The 14,314-nt window shown below is 52.2% G+C and overlaps 1 protein-coding gene across 4 annotated transcripts in view; it reads right to left on the bottom strand.

The window, feature by feature from the left end:
- Positions 1-323: 323 nt before the first annotated feature.
- BCL11B (BAF chromatin remodeling complex subunit BCL11B) overlaps positions 324-14,314 on the bottom strand; it is a 95,282-nt gene continuing 81,291 nt past the window's right edge. For all 4 annotated transcript variants that reach the window (XM_027572472.2, XM_027572474.2, XM_027572473.2 and 1 more), the window contains one exon: positions 324-7,304. In XM_027572472.2, coding sequence (XP_027428273.1) covers positions 5,251-7,304 — 2,054 coding nt within the window. In that variant the 3' untranslated portion in view covers positions 324-5,250. The remainder of the gene's footprint in view (positions 7,305-14,314) is intronic.

The raw sequence follows: 14,314 nt of genomic DNA, 5'->3' as shown, positions 1-14,314 counted from the left end.
CCTCCACCGATTCTGGTAGAGATTGGTTTGGGCGGGGCCTGGGCACTGGAACTTTCAAACCCTCCCAGGTGACTCCAGTGTGCAACCAGGACCGAGAACCACGGATCTAAATCACGCTGCTTTACGAGAGTAAAGAAAGAGAACTGCTGCTCTCTTGGGCCATGGTTCCCAGTCTTCCCAGATACGGGCGCCAGGGGTGTGGGTCAAGAGGAAAATGGAGAAGACCTTCAATTCGCCCTTGGAAACGAGCTGTCCATCCCCCACCCTTGAAAGACACAGAAAAGGACAAGGTTTAGAGATCAAGTTAAATGTCCAATTTATTTTTATAACTTGAAACCAGAACAAACTTGGTTTTGAACAAGCGTACAAATGAAATGGCAGACACATGCTGAACTCAACATTGTGACATTAAGGGAAAAAAGAGGCCCAAAATCTTGTACAGAGAATAAAAGGAACAATAAATATTTTACTAAGCCATATTGAAATGACCTCCTGTCATCTCAACATTTTATCCATAATAAAAAAAAAAAAGTGCCCGTTTCTTAAACAGAGCACAAATACCAAGCAATAATAAATAGTTCCAAACTTGTAGTAAAAGACAGAACCTCCAAGTAAACAACAAAAGCTCATACAATAAGTAATAGAAAAGGTAATAAAAATATTTCGCCTTGCCAGTACAAATGCAAACAACTTAAATCAATGTAACTTTGCTTTGCAGGGTTGAGTTACAAAAAGCACCAAAATCACGGGTTTGCCTGTGCGCAACAAAACCTTCGCTACGGACCGGGATGAAAGGCTGACTTCCTTACTTTTCACATTTTGCTTAGAGTGGTTCAGCCTCCTCCCCTCCCCATGAAAGACCCTCTAATGGCAAGTGGCAGGTTCCAATTTGGGGCAACTTTGAACAAAGTTGTGGCAGTATGGAAACCAGCCTGAGGTCGGCTGGGTCACCCAGGCTCGGGGCCTCTCTCACTGGGTCATCTGCTCCAGTGTTGGCTTTTTAAACATGAAAGAGAAGCATAATGCTCTTTTCTCTGCAGTCGACAGAGACACAATCTTTGTGCTTTAGGATGGCTTAGTCCTGGCATTCTGGTGACTTTGTGGAAGCTGGTGAGGGCTGGCTAGCTTTCGCAACTACAAGAGGATCACCTTGGAGGCTCAAGTACCTTAACAGGGCATCCGAAGGAAAGGGCAGCCCCTGGGTCTTCAGGTCGGGCAGGTAGGAAACTGACATCTCAGCTTTCTCTCCCCCCCTCCCCCTTTCTGCTCCCTTTGCAAAGGTCAGTGGCAAGGAGGGAAGGGTGTACTGAACAGAAAAGCTCCCAGAAGAAAGACTTCTGCATTTGGTAAAGAATTGCCCCAAAAGATGCTTGGTTATACTTTCATAACCTGAAATAATGGTTTTACAGTTCCTGAAATAAAAAATGGCTTCCTGATATAGGTATTTTTTTTTTAATGTATTATTCCCTCATCCAAAAAACCACCACTTCATTATCTTAAAGCTACTTGGCTTTACAAAAAAAAAAGGAAAGAAAGAAAGAACAGGGGGCTACAGAGAGGGAGAAAGAAATGAAATTGGGTCAAAATGAAAAGGACAAAATAAAAGACTGACAGAGGCTGGGGGATGGAGAGGAAACACAGAGGAAGGAGAGAGAGATATGGAAAGGCACCGAATTCATTTCATCCCAGGCCCTCGGCACTCGGAAACTGACGGAATGTAGGTTTCAGCGAGAGAAGCAGCAGAGCAGGTAACAAAGACAACAGGCCAACACTCTCCACGGAATGAAAGGCCCTGGTTGTGACGGGGACTCCTTCCTGACATCCAGTTTGCGCTGGTCTCAACAGCAGCTCACGTCACCTGTGCCTAGCTGATTCACCAGCTCCTTTTACTACATCTTTTGTTTGTCTGTTTCATGTTTTCTCAAGGACTAAAGAAAGCTCCGTTTGCATTCCTTTCTGCTCCTAAGGGCGGGAGACGTGGTGACCCGCCACAGTGGTGACAGTAGAGAAGGAAGATGCTCTCTCGCTCTCTCCTCTAACACCTGACATCTTACAGATGGCCTCTTAGAGAACCAGAGGACTCTGTGAAATATACCGACATCTTTACAAAAACTGATTTCTCCACTCAACACGAATAAAGAATTTCCCATCCGGTCTGCTGTGGCCACACCAGGGAGCCTTGATGCAAGGTTCGGGGCATTCCGAGAGAAGCCCTGCTCGAACAGTCCTTTGTATAGGCCAATTCTGACAAAAATATATACAACTAAAATGATTTGTGAACCAAAGCATTTAACGACTTCCTTTTGTTTCTTTTCCTCAAAGGTTGTCAAACAACCCTTTTTCTCCTGTACAATAGGACTAAACATACAAATTTTTTTTGCAATATTTTATCCTGCCAAATTAAAAAAATATATTATGGCAGCCTGTTTGTTTTTGTTTTTTTTTTCTTTTTATTTCCAAATTCACTAACAAAAAGGTACATTAAATCCCTTTAAAAGGACAAGCTTACAGTTAAAAAATTACAAGCTCCAGTAAAAATACAGCAAGTGCCTACATCATATGAACCAACCAATATATCCATTCCAGAGGGGGCAGGGAGAGAAAAATAAGTAAAGGTCAGAAATGTGAATTTTTTTTTCTGCAAAGCAATAACAATATTAAGCACTTTTTTTTCTACATACTTTTTCTACATGGTGTAGCAATCCCCTTTTAATCCCCAAATACAAGTTTCTATACATTTTTTTTTGAAATAAAAATTCAACACCCAAGGCAGAAAAGAATTTACTAAAACTCCGACTTTACAGTTACTGTGACAAGAACAAATTTATAGACCCACCATTTAAATTTTACTGCAACATTTTCAAGGAAAAGAAAAGGGATTTTTTTTTCTTGTTTTGTAAAATGCCCAGGCATTCTCGATTATTACAAATACTGGTCCACTTGTACAATAATCAAGAAATTTTAATATATATAATATATACTAAAACCCCGTCACCAAAAAGAAAACAATATACACGCAGCCAACTGTGGCATTTTTTTTAATAACCTAGTAAGCAAACTTGGAAAAAAAATGATCGCTCCAACACACATACACACAATTTTTTTTTTACCCTTGTATGTATCCAATACTGTAAACGTATTTTTAAGACAGAGTGCACTAAATTTAACTTTAGAAAAAAATTAGCCGTTGTTCCTGAATTGTTTGTGTTTTGTTTTTCATTCAACGATATCAACGTGTAACTTGTGTCACTTGAGTTTTAATTCAGCAGTAAATCACCTCCACGCCAAATCTAAGCAGCGTTGTCCCACAAACAAAGGGGGTTGAGGATAATTCAGCTAAGGATGTCCACGGTTGTGCTGGGCTTATCTCTTCATTTGATTGGGTCTTATGGCATTTTCATGTCCTCTATCTTCAACCAGGATTTTTTAAAATTTAATTAAAAGTAAATGTGGCTTTGTTTGTGTCTAAAGAATGTACTTCTCTTGTTTTACTCTTTTAAAAAGTCTTTTCATTTCAAAAAAAAAAAAAGTTTTGCATTTGTCTCAAGAGACTCAAATAGGAAGATCAGTTTCCAAGGCACTCACATCAAATTGAATGGCAGTAGAAAAACCGTCCAATAAATTATTTTATTTTGTTCTTTATAGTGCCAGTATTGTGAATGCCAAGCTTAGCAACACTGACACTCAATCTCAGCCGTCCCTTACAGGTTAACCCACCTCTGGGCCAAAGAGAAGAATATGCTGCAATTTCTTGTTCAGAAGCCATTTAATTTAAATGCAAACAAAAGCTTTAAAGTGCGGGTCAACAGAATTCAAATGTCTAATCTTAACAGTCCAATGTTTAGTACCTTCCAACCTAATGGGATAGAAAAAAAAAAAAAAATGGGAAGTAGCGCTGGGCACCTTCGGATGGAACTCTTTCCCTGCTTATCCAGGAAAAGGGAACAGAAATTCGCAAGATTCGCCCGCCTGTCCGTACAATGTCATCAGTGTGCATTAAATGAGAGAATACTACCTTCTCTCAGTTCACCTCATCGGGGCACTTGTCTGCTTGAGACATGGTCAATTAATTATCACTGGTAGCAACACGCGACTTGGGATTTCTGTGGCGGGGGCTGATGAAAAGAGAGAGAGAGAGAAGCCGTCAAGCCGGAAGAAGCCTGAAAGAACATGGCTGGTTCCTTCTTTTCTGTGTCACTGCAGGTCACCGCCAGCTACCCAAAAAAAGTACCCTTAGCCCATTTTATTTAGCCTCATCTACAGCAAAGAGCAAAGATGGCATCCCAGGGCACGCGGACACTCCCAGAAAAGGACCGCATCTGCTGGTGATGCACAAGTGTAGGATGCTCTCGGGCCACCTCCCCGGCAGCTCTCAAAAACCCCTATTTCTCTGGCAGTGCTGAGTTTTCCAGGGGAGGAGGGACCTCTGACTCCCCCTCACCACTAAAATGCTTCCTTAGATAATGTAAAGGTTGAAAACACAGGAAAGGCCTCTGTTACTCAGGACATCATCAGTGCTACATCTCAATTCCAATTCTGAAACAAAGTGCTACAACTTTAAAGATTGTTATCCGCTGTACATCCACCCCCCCCCCCCCGCAAAAAAAACAGCATGCCACTTTTTATTTCAGGACCAAAGAAAAAAAAGAAGGAATTAAAAAAAGTAAACAACTTTAAAAGTCATTTAAGTGTTGGCTTCTTGACAAGAAATTACACATGCTTAGCTTAAATCTCAAAAAAGCAGCGCCCTCCCCCCCAAATTATAATTTAAAAGATAAGCTTCCCTTCTATATCGCTTGGGAGTCATTGCTCAGGCTACTACTGGGTTAAAAAAAAACAAAAACAAAAACAACAACAACAACAAAAAAAGTAAAACGAAGAAGGGATGGATACCCAACAAAATCTCTTAAAAGAATTTAAACAGAAAGAATAATAATAAAAAGTATCTGCACATGCCAAAAAAATTACAAAACCCAATAAATACAGAAATTATTGCACAGTTAAAAGGCTCCACAATATTTTACTGCCTCAATCAACCCTCGGGTTTCCATAGGACTTCGTAGACACAGGTTAGGTTGGAGTGCCGCCTCCCCTGGGCCCCGGGGGGGGGGGGGGGGGGGGGGGGGGGGGAGCCGCGCGGGGAGAGGGGGGACGAAGTGGCGCAGACACGGAGGCGAGTGTCAGGTCAGCATTCTCTCGGTTGGCAATGGGTCCACTGTACAGGTGCGGGGGCGCCGTGGGCCCACGCGCTTAGCTCCTCTCGGCCTGCTCGATTTTGACGTCGTTAGTCAGCAAGTGCTCGCCGTGCCACTTTTTCATGTGTTTCTCCAGGGTGCTGTAGACGCTGAAGGGCATCTGGCAGATGTCGCAGCGGTACACCTCCTTGCCGATCTGCCCGTGCGTCTTCATGTGGCGCGTGAGCTTGCTGCTCTGCGCGCACGCGTAGTTGCACAGCTCGCACTTGTAAGGCCGCTCGCCGGTGTGGCTCCGCCGGTGCACCGTCAGGTTGCTGCAGTTCTTGAACACCTTGCCGCAGTACTCGCACGTGTCGCTGCGGCGGCCCTCCTTGGAGCTCGGCCGCCCGGGGCCCGGGCCGCCCAGGTGCGGCGTGCTGCCCCCGCTGGCCGTGCCGCTGCGGCCCGACAGGCCGCCGTCCAGCAGGTCCCCGGGCGGCGTGGAGAAGCGCAGGCTGCCGTTCTCGGACGAGTGCTCGGACGACGTGGCGAAGGGCGACTGGCGCGCGTCCGTGAAGCCCAGGAAGGGGTCCTTCATGAAGTGGCGCGACGCCGCGTAGCCCACGAGCCACTGCGAGTACACGTTCTCGGACGGGATGAGCGCGGCGGGCGGCAGCTCCAGGTCCTTCTCCACCTTGATGCGCTTGGCGGCGCTGTTGAGCCCGGGGCTGGGCAGCGGCGCCGGCTTGCGCGGGAAGAGGCCCGGGAAGGGCTCGGCGCCCGGCGCGAAGCCGCCGCCGCGCCCGTTGACCGCGCCGCCCGGGCCCGCGTCCCCGCAGCCGCCCGCGTCATCGTCGTCGCCCGTGTCGCCGCCGCCCGGCGCGCGCTTCAGGAAGGCGCCGCGCTTGGGCTTGTCGGCCAGCAGCTCGCCGTACTGCGGCAGCGCGCCCAGCCCCACGTTCTCCATGACCTTGCCCAGCACCAGCGCCTTCTCGTCGGCGAGCGCCTTGGCCGCGCCGGCCACGCCGCCCGCGCCCGCCACCCCGGCCACCCCGCCGCCGCCGCCGTTCTCGCGGTTGCGGCTCAGCTCCGAGTCCATGCTGAAGCTCGACTCGGGCCGGCTCTCATTCTCCAGCAGCAGCTCCTCCTCTTCCTCCTCCTCCTCCTCGTCCTCCTCCTCGGGCTCGTGGCCCAGCGACGGGTCGCTCTCGTGGTGGCGGAAGTCGCCGTCGGCCGCCTTGAGGCCCTCGCCGGCCAGCTCGCTGGTGCCGGGTTCCGGGGAGCTGGCGGCCGAGAGGCCGTCGTCGGAGCGGCCGGCCAGCGAGCCGGCCTTGTGCATGTGCGTCTTCATGTGGCGCTTGAGCTTGCTCGCCTGCGAGCACGCGTGGTCGCACAGCTGGCACTTGTAGGGCTTCTCGCCCGTGTGGCTGCGCCGGTGCACGATCAGATTGCTCTGGAACTTGAACGTCTTGCCGCAGAACTCGCACGACTTGCTCTTGGCGGGCGGCTGCGGCGGCGGCGTGCCGCCGGGGGGCATGGGCGGCAGCGGCGGCGTGCTCAGGAACGGGGACTTGGGGCTGGGCTGGAAGGGGTTCAGGAGCCGGTGCATAGGGTTGCCGCGGCCCGGCGACACGGGCGGCGGCGTGGAGCTGTTGCCCGCCAGCTCGCGGAGCCGCCGCGAGAAGTCCATGGCGGGCGAGTCGATGGCCATGGGGTTGAGGCGCATGACTCGGTCAAAGGCACTGGGGTGCTGGGCGACGAGCCCCATCTCCTCGGCGCTGAGGCGGTGCGGGTCCAGGTGGTGGCGCGGCGGCGGGCTGAAGAGCGGTGGCGTGCCGGGCAGGCGGCCCTCGCCGAAGCCCGGGTGGTCCCGCAGGATGGGGCCCGTCATGCGCAGCAGGTTGAAGGGGTTGCTGTCGCCCAGGAAATTCATGAGCGGGGACTGGGCCACGGCCTCGGGTCCGAGCGGCGGCGGGATGGTGAGCCGCGGCGTGAGCGAGCTGCTGGCCGGCCCGGGCTCCAGGTAGATGCGGAAGCCGTGCGTGTTCTGCGCGTGCTGCAGCAGGAACCACGCGCTGTTGAAGGGCTGCTTGCATGTTGTGCAAATGTAGCTGGAAGGCTCATCTTTACCTGGGGAGACACACGGACAGAAAGGCAGAGAGAGCGTGAGAAGCAGACGGGGCGCGCGCACCGCGGGGCCATTGACCTGAAGGCGCGGGGGCGGGGGAGGGGGGCATGAAGCGAGTCCTGGATCCGCGCGGCTCCGGAAGGCGGCCCTGTGGGGGCGGGGGGGGGGGGGGCCTTCGGAGCCGGCCGGGGCTGGCGACGTGTCGGACCCTCTGGCGGGCCAAGACCCCACCCGACTGGAGAGCTGAAGAAGCTGGCTCTGTGGGCGGGTGGCCCCGGCAAAGCCCAGAGGGGCCACACGACCTCAGCAAGCACCCCCAATTCCTAGACCTCTGCTTGCTCCCCTAAATCAAAGTTGCTCTTATCCCCATTATCTCAGAAGCCAAATGAGGCGGTGTTGTGAGAACGCCTGATGTCAACGATAAAACAGCCGGGTACACCTGCAACCATGACGGACCAAGGTTTGTCAACCAAGGCACTATTGACGTTGGACCAGGAGGATTCTGGGGTGCGGGTGGGGGGGTCCTGTGCTTTGTAGAATGTTCAGCAGCATCCCTGGCCTCTACCCAGTACAAGCCAGTAGCACTCCCTCCCTCAGTTAGCAGGATCTCAAATCTCTCCAGGCCCGGCCAAATGTCCCCTGGGGGGCAAAAACAGCAGCTCACGGCTCCCCCTCAGCTTCAGAACCAGTGATTAGGCAATAGTTGATCCAAGGGGGTTCTAAAAAAACACAAGTCAAACTCAATTGCCTGGCAAACATTTTTTTAAAGAGAAATGGCTGATACCTCTGTATCATTTGGGATTTCAGCTATAGGAAATGCTAGGGTTTCACACACCAGCATACATGCTGAAAGTCCTGTCAAATTTACACATGAACATATAGGAGCAGAAGGAATTTAGCATGTTAGGAAGCCCACTGCCCTCCCCATTCCCCCTCTGGCCTCACACACACCTCTACCCACCCCGTGGAATCTGGCCTCCGCAGGCCCCTGGGCCTGGAGGGAGAGGGGGCCACTGATGAGCATGAAGACCTTTGCCGGAATGCTAACTGAATGGGAGAATGTCAAATCTGACGGGGCGGTCGGATGAACGGTGGCAAGTGTGGCTCTGTTACATACTGGCTCTGGTGACATCGCGAGCAAATCTTAGTGGACACTTGTGGCACTGAGCCAAAAACGTTAGTCTTCATCCATCATTGAGGCAGTCAGAAAATGGAGGCTGAACATTTCATCCAGAACCTGTCTCGTGGCCGCCCTCCTCAACCTCCCGGGGCAGCCTGCTGCTTTCCCTGTCTGAGTCGCTCCTAATGCTTTCTATAAAGGGGCAGGTGCCGGCAGGCCCTGCTTTCTGCCATGAGATTCGCTCGCGAGCCAGGGAGGGAACAGGGAACAAGACCTCACAGCCCAGATCTTGAAAAACCCCTTTTGTTTTTTCAAACTTTCCTGTACCTGGAAGGTTTTAACGCTGACGAAGTATGGTAGCCACAGACTCCCTGGTGAAGCCAAAGCTGCAAATTAATTTCCAGACCCCAAATCAGAAGGTGACCTGAGAATACAGCAGGGTGCAGAGTGGAGAAGACCCCCTCCCATCCCAGCCTCTCCCCAAAAGACCTTCCGAAATCCCGCACAGAGATTTATTTTTTGTTTTCCGCACGCAAGTTATGTTTCCAGGGGGCTTCACACTTAGCTGTAAAAACCAAATGACTGAAGGACCCAATGCCCTGTTCTCCCCAGGCTTGGCTGGACAGCTTCAGAGGGCAGAGACCTCCCCGCCCCACGCAGGGCCTGAGGGGTCACACAAAGGGACCGGCCCGTCCCGCAGGCAGGGTGGAGATCCTCCCAGACCCCAGAACCAACTGGGCCAGAACACCCACCTCCTCTGGAAGCCAAGACAGGCTTTAGGAGTGTGGTGCCCCATAGCGATCTGTTCACTCCCGGCTCCTAGTCTGCGTGTGTGGTGGTAAGGAGGCCAGTGGGCAGGGGGGAAGGACAGAGAGGAGAAAAGAATGTGAGGTTCGGCTTCACTCTGCTTTTGCCAGCAGCTCAAGGAGAACTTCTGAGGCAATTTTCTTTCTCCGGTGTACCCAGTCCGTCTGGGCAATTCAGTTCCCCCCCCCCCCCCCCGCTGGGAGTCCCCAAGGGGAACTGTCCCCGCCTGGAAAACGACAGGGAGGCCTCCCAAGGCCCCGGGCCTTCCCTTCCGGCACACCCCTCAGCTGGCAGAGGAAACGCCGTCTCCTGTCCTAGCTGATGAGTTAATGGACTTGGGCGAACAGAGCCCTTTGCCTCAGACTGCCTCACAAGAGAGCTGGCCAGAAACCACAATATTTAGAGTCCTCCTCAAATCCTCTTCTAGAGCAAGGCAGAATAAATACGTAATAAATAACAAGAGGATAAATAAAATGTCCCTTTCTGACACAGGAGCTAATAACACAAATGAAGTGCCACATCCCACAAGGTCATAGATCTTCAAATTAAAGAGCGGTTCTGTACCCTTCACCTTGGCTTTCGGAAACTCTAATTAACCGATTTATGGTACACAGCTGCTCTGGTTCTTCATTTTTTAAGTGGGACCCCACCCCCTTTTCCCCGATCTCTTTGTTCATCATCTTCATCTCCTTGGGCTTCAACTCCAGAGCATTTCCTGTTTCTTGTTCTGATGGCCACATATTTTCTAGAAAGTTCTACTGCTGGTGAGGAATGCGGGTATCAGAAGAAAATGCAGAATTCCCAGGCAGGCCAGGAATAAAGACTGCTCTTCAGCCGAAATGGCCGATTAAAACATTTTTTTAACTCAAAATGGCAGCTGCTGGGAAGCATGTAGCTACATGTTCTAAAGAGCTCAGATGTTTCCACTTCTTGTTTAAAAAAAAAAAGAAGAAGGAAAAAATGAAAAAAAAAAAAAAAAAAAGACACTTCTAAAACTCTGGAGCAGCCAAGGGAGGAAGTTACCTGTCCGTAATTCACCCTCAGGTGGGGAAGAGCTACATGTCCATCAAATCGGATCTCAGAGCCACTGCTCATGCCGGGGTGAGCTCTTTCTTTTCCCACGCCCCTGAACTGCTTTGGTTCCCAAACTGCCCTCGCACAATGGCAAGATTCACTGCAGGCGACGGCCTTCCCAGGATCTGACAGCTTCTGACTTTTTTTTAAATCTCGCAGCCCTCAAAGACCCTCCCTAGACAACTCTCTTTCCACTCTCCCCCAGCTTTTTTTCTTTTCCCCTTAATAAAATGTTCATTTCCATATTACCACTTCATGGTTCTCTCTTGCCTAGAAGTAGCCTTGAGCACTAGGGCTGCTCACTTTTAACAAGTGAACAATGTCAGAAGTCTTTGAAGAGCCACTCAGAACATTTTTCTATTCAAAAACTCACTAAATATTTTACACTCGCAGCACACCATTCACAGACAGCTCATTTTTAAATGCAATGGAAGACCCTTGGCGAGAGGGTTGGCCTCCTCCCCATCCCAGGACCGGAGGTCACCCCCTCCTCAAGCTCAGGGCCACCTGCCCAGAGGTAAGCTGGCGGCTCCCCGAGGAGACCACTTAGCCAGCGACCCAGACAGGATCCACTCCCACCACGAGGCCCGCGTGGCTGCTGAGGCGCCACGTGATAGCTGGATGCCTAGAATATTTTGAAGTGACGTACCAGCAACATCAAACCCGGCCTACAGACCTAGAAATGTCAGCTGCGCTTCGATCACGAAATCAGGCTTGGCAGCTCAGAACCCAGGGCCCGTGTCCGTCCTTGCCTGCTTGCTTCCTTCCTCAGATGCTTTTACTCTCAGTTGGCAGAAACCCAGACTGGATCTTCTTTGCTCTACTGGCTCTAAAGGTAGTCCTTATGATTTTCTCAACCTGGAAACCCTCCCTGCCACCTCTAGGTTACGAGGGCCTGGCTGGCCCTACCTCTGCCTTGACATTCCCAGCACGGTGAAGTCATTCAAATCACAACCTCTTTGGGCCTCGATTTCCACATCAGTAGAATGGGAATAAGACACCTGCCTTTAAAGAGGGCTGGGGGTACCCAGTGAGATCCTGCCTGAGGACACACAATGTACGTCGAGCACCACGACGCAGATGTTACGAGCGGGGCTTTGTAGGTTTCGGTGTGTAGCATCCATCCTTGAACCTGGCGGTGCATGTTTAAATCTGGCAGTAATAAAACCCACCAGGAATCTTCACGCAGCCTGCCTCATGCATGAGAGGCTCCAGGGAAGTGAAAACCTGTTCACAGTGAGGAAACATCATTTCTTACAGTGACGCTTGGGGACCGACCGGCAACTGGACCCTCCTGCCAACGGATGAGAGTCTCCCTCCACTATGAGGGGTTGTTGCTTTTTTTTTTTTTTAATGAGCATTTAAATAACTGTTCTTCCTTATTAGGCTAGCTACTCTAATACCAATAAAGGTATCAGGGATGTTCAATAAAAAACACACCTTTAATTGAGTAATTATTCAGTGAAAAGGCCACAGCTGAGCGCGCTAGTTTTACAGGTCTTTCCAAAGGCCAACTGATGCCACGAGGAAGGGTGCTCATGCCTGCAGGAGGGGAGCAGTCCACTGCTGCTCAGAGTGGGCAGCGAGGATGCCCCCGCTGCCCCCCAGCGCACGCAGGGCCACAGGTGAGATCCCGCCCGGGCCGTTCTCCAAAGCTGGGCAAAATTAGAATCCGGACCCTTGGACGCTGACCTAAGAACCGGGTCTTGGCTTCACACAGCCCTCCACAGTTTGCAAAGTGCTCTGCAGCTGGTTTAGCATTTTTGCCAGCATTAGCGCCTTTTGTCATTACTCACCCCGCCTCTGAGGAAGGCCAGGCAAGGACTGCATCCCCGCCAGGGCGTGAGGGAATGGAAGCTCAGGGAAGCAAGAGTCCCATAGCCAGCAGGGAGAGGGCTGTGGCCCTCCTCAGGCTTCCCGACCCCAGGTTCGCTCCCCACCAGCTCTCCAGTGCTCAACACCACCTGAGGGACTGATCCTTCTCGCTACACTCGTCGGGGCCTGTTTCACAATGAAAATGGCCAAGAAGGAGGCTCTCCTGCCATGCTGTGTGTCCCTTCAGTGAAGGGCACCGATTATCCTTTCCTGGAACCCAATCGAGGCCACCGCAGGCCTGGCCCCTGGATGGAGACCTTTCACAAAGCAAGTAAGCCCCCGGGCGGGGGGGGGGGGGGGGGGAGAGGGCAAGAGGACCCAGGACCCAGATGGCAGGGCTGGATGCTGGATCCCAGGGTCCCCTGGGCCCCAAGAGAGGGCTTGGTTCACTGGCCCACCACCCAGTCCTCCTCCCGAATCTGTAACTGCTGACAATATTGTCTGCGCTGTTCCAAAATGATAGTAATTATCATCACTAGTATCCCTTAGACGTGTAGACCCCTTAGTAGTTTTTCAGCCATATCCCCTTTCATGATCCCAGAAAGAAAACGTCAGCTGGCCACCTGGGCGGTTTTTGTAGGTCTTGTTTCTATTTCTGAGCATGGCCGTCTACGAAATCTAGAACCAGCCCTGCGTGATCTGCAGGTACCCTGTCAAACCTCAGCCTCTCTCCAAGTCAGACCTATGGGAGTAATCACGACAGCAGGAACCCTAAGCCGTCATTTGGTCCTTACACAGGCCTGTCCACAGCTAAGTAGAGCTGACCTCACCCGAGGCTCCACGCAAGCCCCGAATAACTGTCACTGGCCCCATTTCACGGAGGAGGACACTGAGGGCTGGAAGAGGCACGGCGGTTTGCCGAGGCCACACGACCGGCTGTGCTCTTGAGCCCTGTGCCGACTGATAAAAGCCCAGGCAAGAGAGAAACAGACCTGGGACCCCAGGCCAAGGCACCTGGGCATAGCTGTGCCAGGCCCGGCACCTTACCTTTTGCTCCAGCCCGTGTGCTCACTAAAAACCGGAGGTGTGCTGCTGTGCGCTCGAACCGCGGTAACTCGGTGAAATCATGCTGATTACATCTCACGGACAAGTAAGAGATGCACTTTGTTGGGGGTGGGGGTGGAGGTGGGGGTGATATACCACTCCTGTGTGGTCTCCCTGGTGCTCAGCCAGGCTCTGCCTCACGGAGCCCACGCCCCTCCACCACTGCCCGTGGCAGACGTGGCCAGTCCACCCCTGCACTCCCCCTCCAGGCCTCGGAATCATCTAGATCCTCATGACCACATTCACCGGGCCTCTGCCTCGTTGCCCTCTGTGGATCCCAGTGCATAGAAGCCCAGTAAGTGGAGGCCCAGGTGAGACGGGGCTGAACTAACAAGGTGGCAGTGTGTGTCCTGCTGAGAGCAAAGACCCCACTGGCCCTTCCTTTGTTCAGTGCACAGACAGGAGCTGGGCGCCCTGGGCCTCCACCAGGTACTCTCCCTAGATGGACAGAGCTCACGCTGCAGGGGGAGACGAGACACCTAGTGTCCCCTCAATCATTTGATGAAAAGTACGAGCACTGCAAGGTGGGCAGCCAGAGTGCCGGGAGAGGGAAGAACACATGGGCCCGGCTGAACTGGGGCTTAGAGCCTGCATCGTGGGGCTTCCGTCTGCACAGCCCCCTTTAGTCCTCGTGATAACTACACACCGCGACCACTGACAGGAGCAATAAAGGAGGCTCGGGGAACTTCAATGAGTTGCTTAAGGCCACATTATTGGCCCTGGGTTACTGATTTAAAATTCATCATCTGGGCTAGATTCCAAGCTCCCTGAGGACAGGGACCGAGCCGGCCTTGGCCGCTGCTGTGACTATGGCCACCCACACAGTGACTAATGCACACGTGCTTCAGAACTGCAGGTGACCTCGAAAACGCTGTGTCCTCACGGCCAGTGCTGCTGACCGCATCGTCACCCAGACAAGGGTGTCCGGGTGAACCTGCCTGGCCCCACAGGGCTCAGCTCAGCCTTCACCTAGTGTACCACTCCCTGGGCACGCTGGGCACAGGGCCCACCCAACATGCCCACGCCTCTCAGCCGCAGCGCCTACCACCCACGCCGGCTGGGATCCCAGGGGACTCCAAACAGAATCTGGAC

The sequence above is a fragment of the Zalophus californianus genome, chromosome 6, assembly GCF_009762305.2.
Source record: "Zalophus californianus isolate mZalCal1 chromosome 6, mZalCal1.pri.v2, whole genome shotgun sequence".
Classification (NCBI taxonomy): domain Eukaryota; kingdom Metazoa; phylum Chordata; class Mammalia; order Carnivora; family Otariidae; genus Zalophus; species Zalophus californianus.
This window is presented reverse-complemented; position numbering and strand designations above follow the sequence as displayed.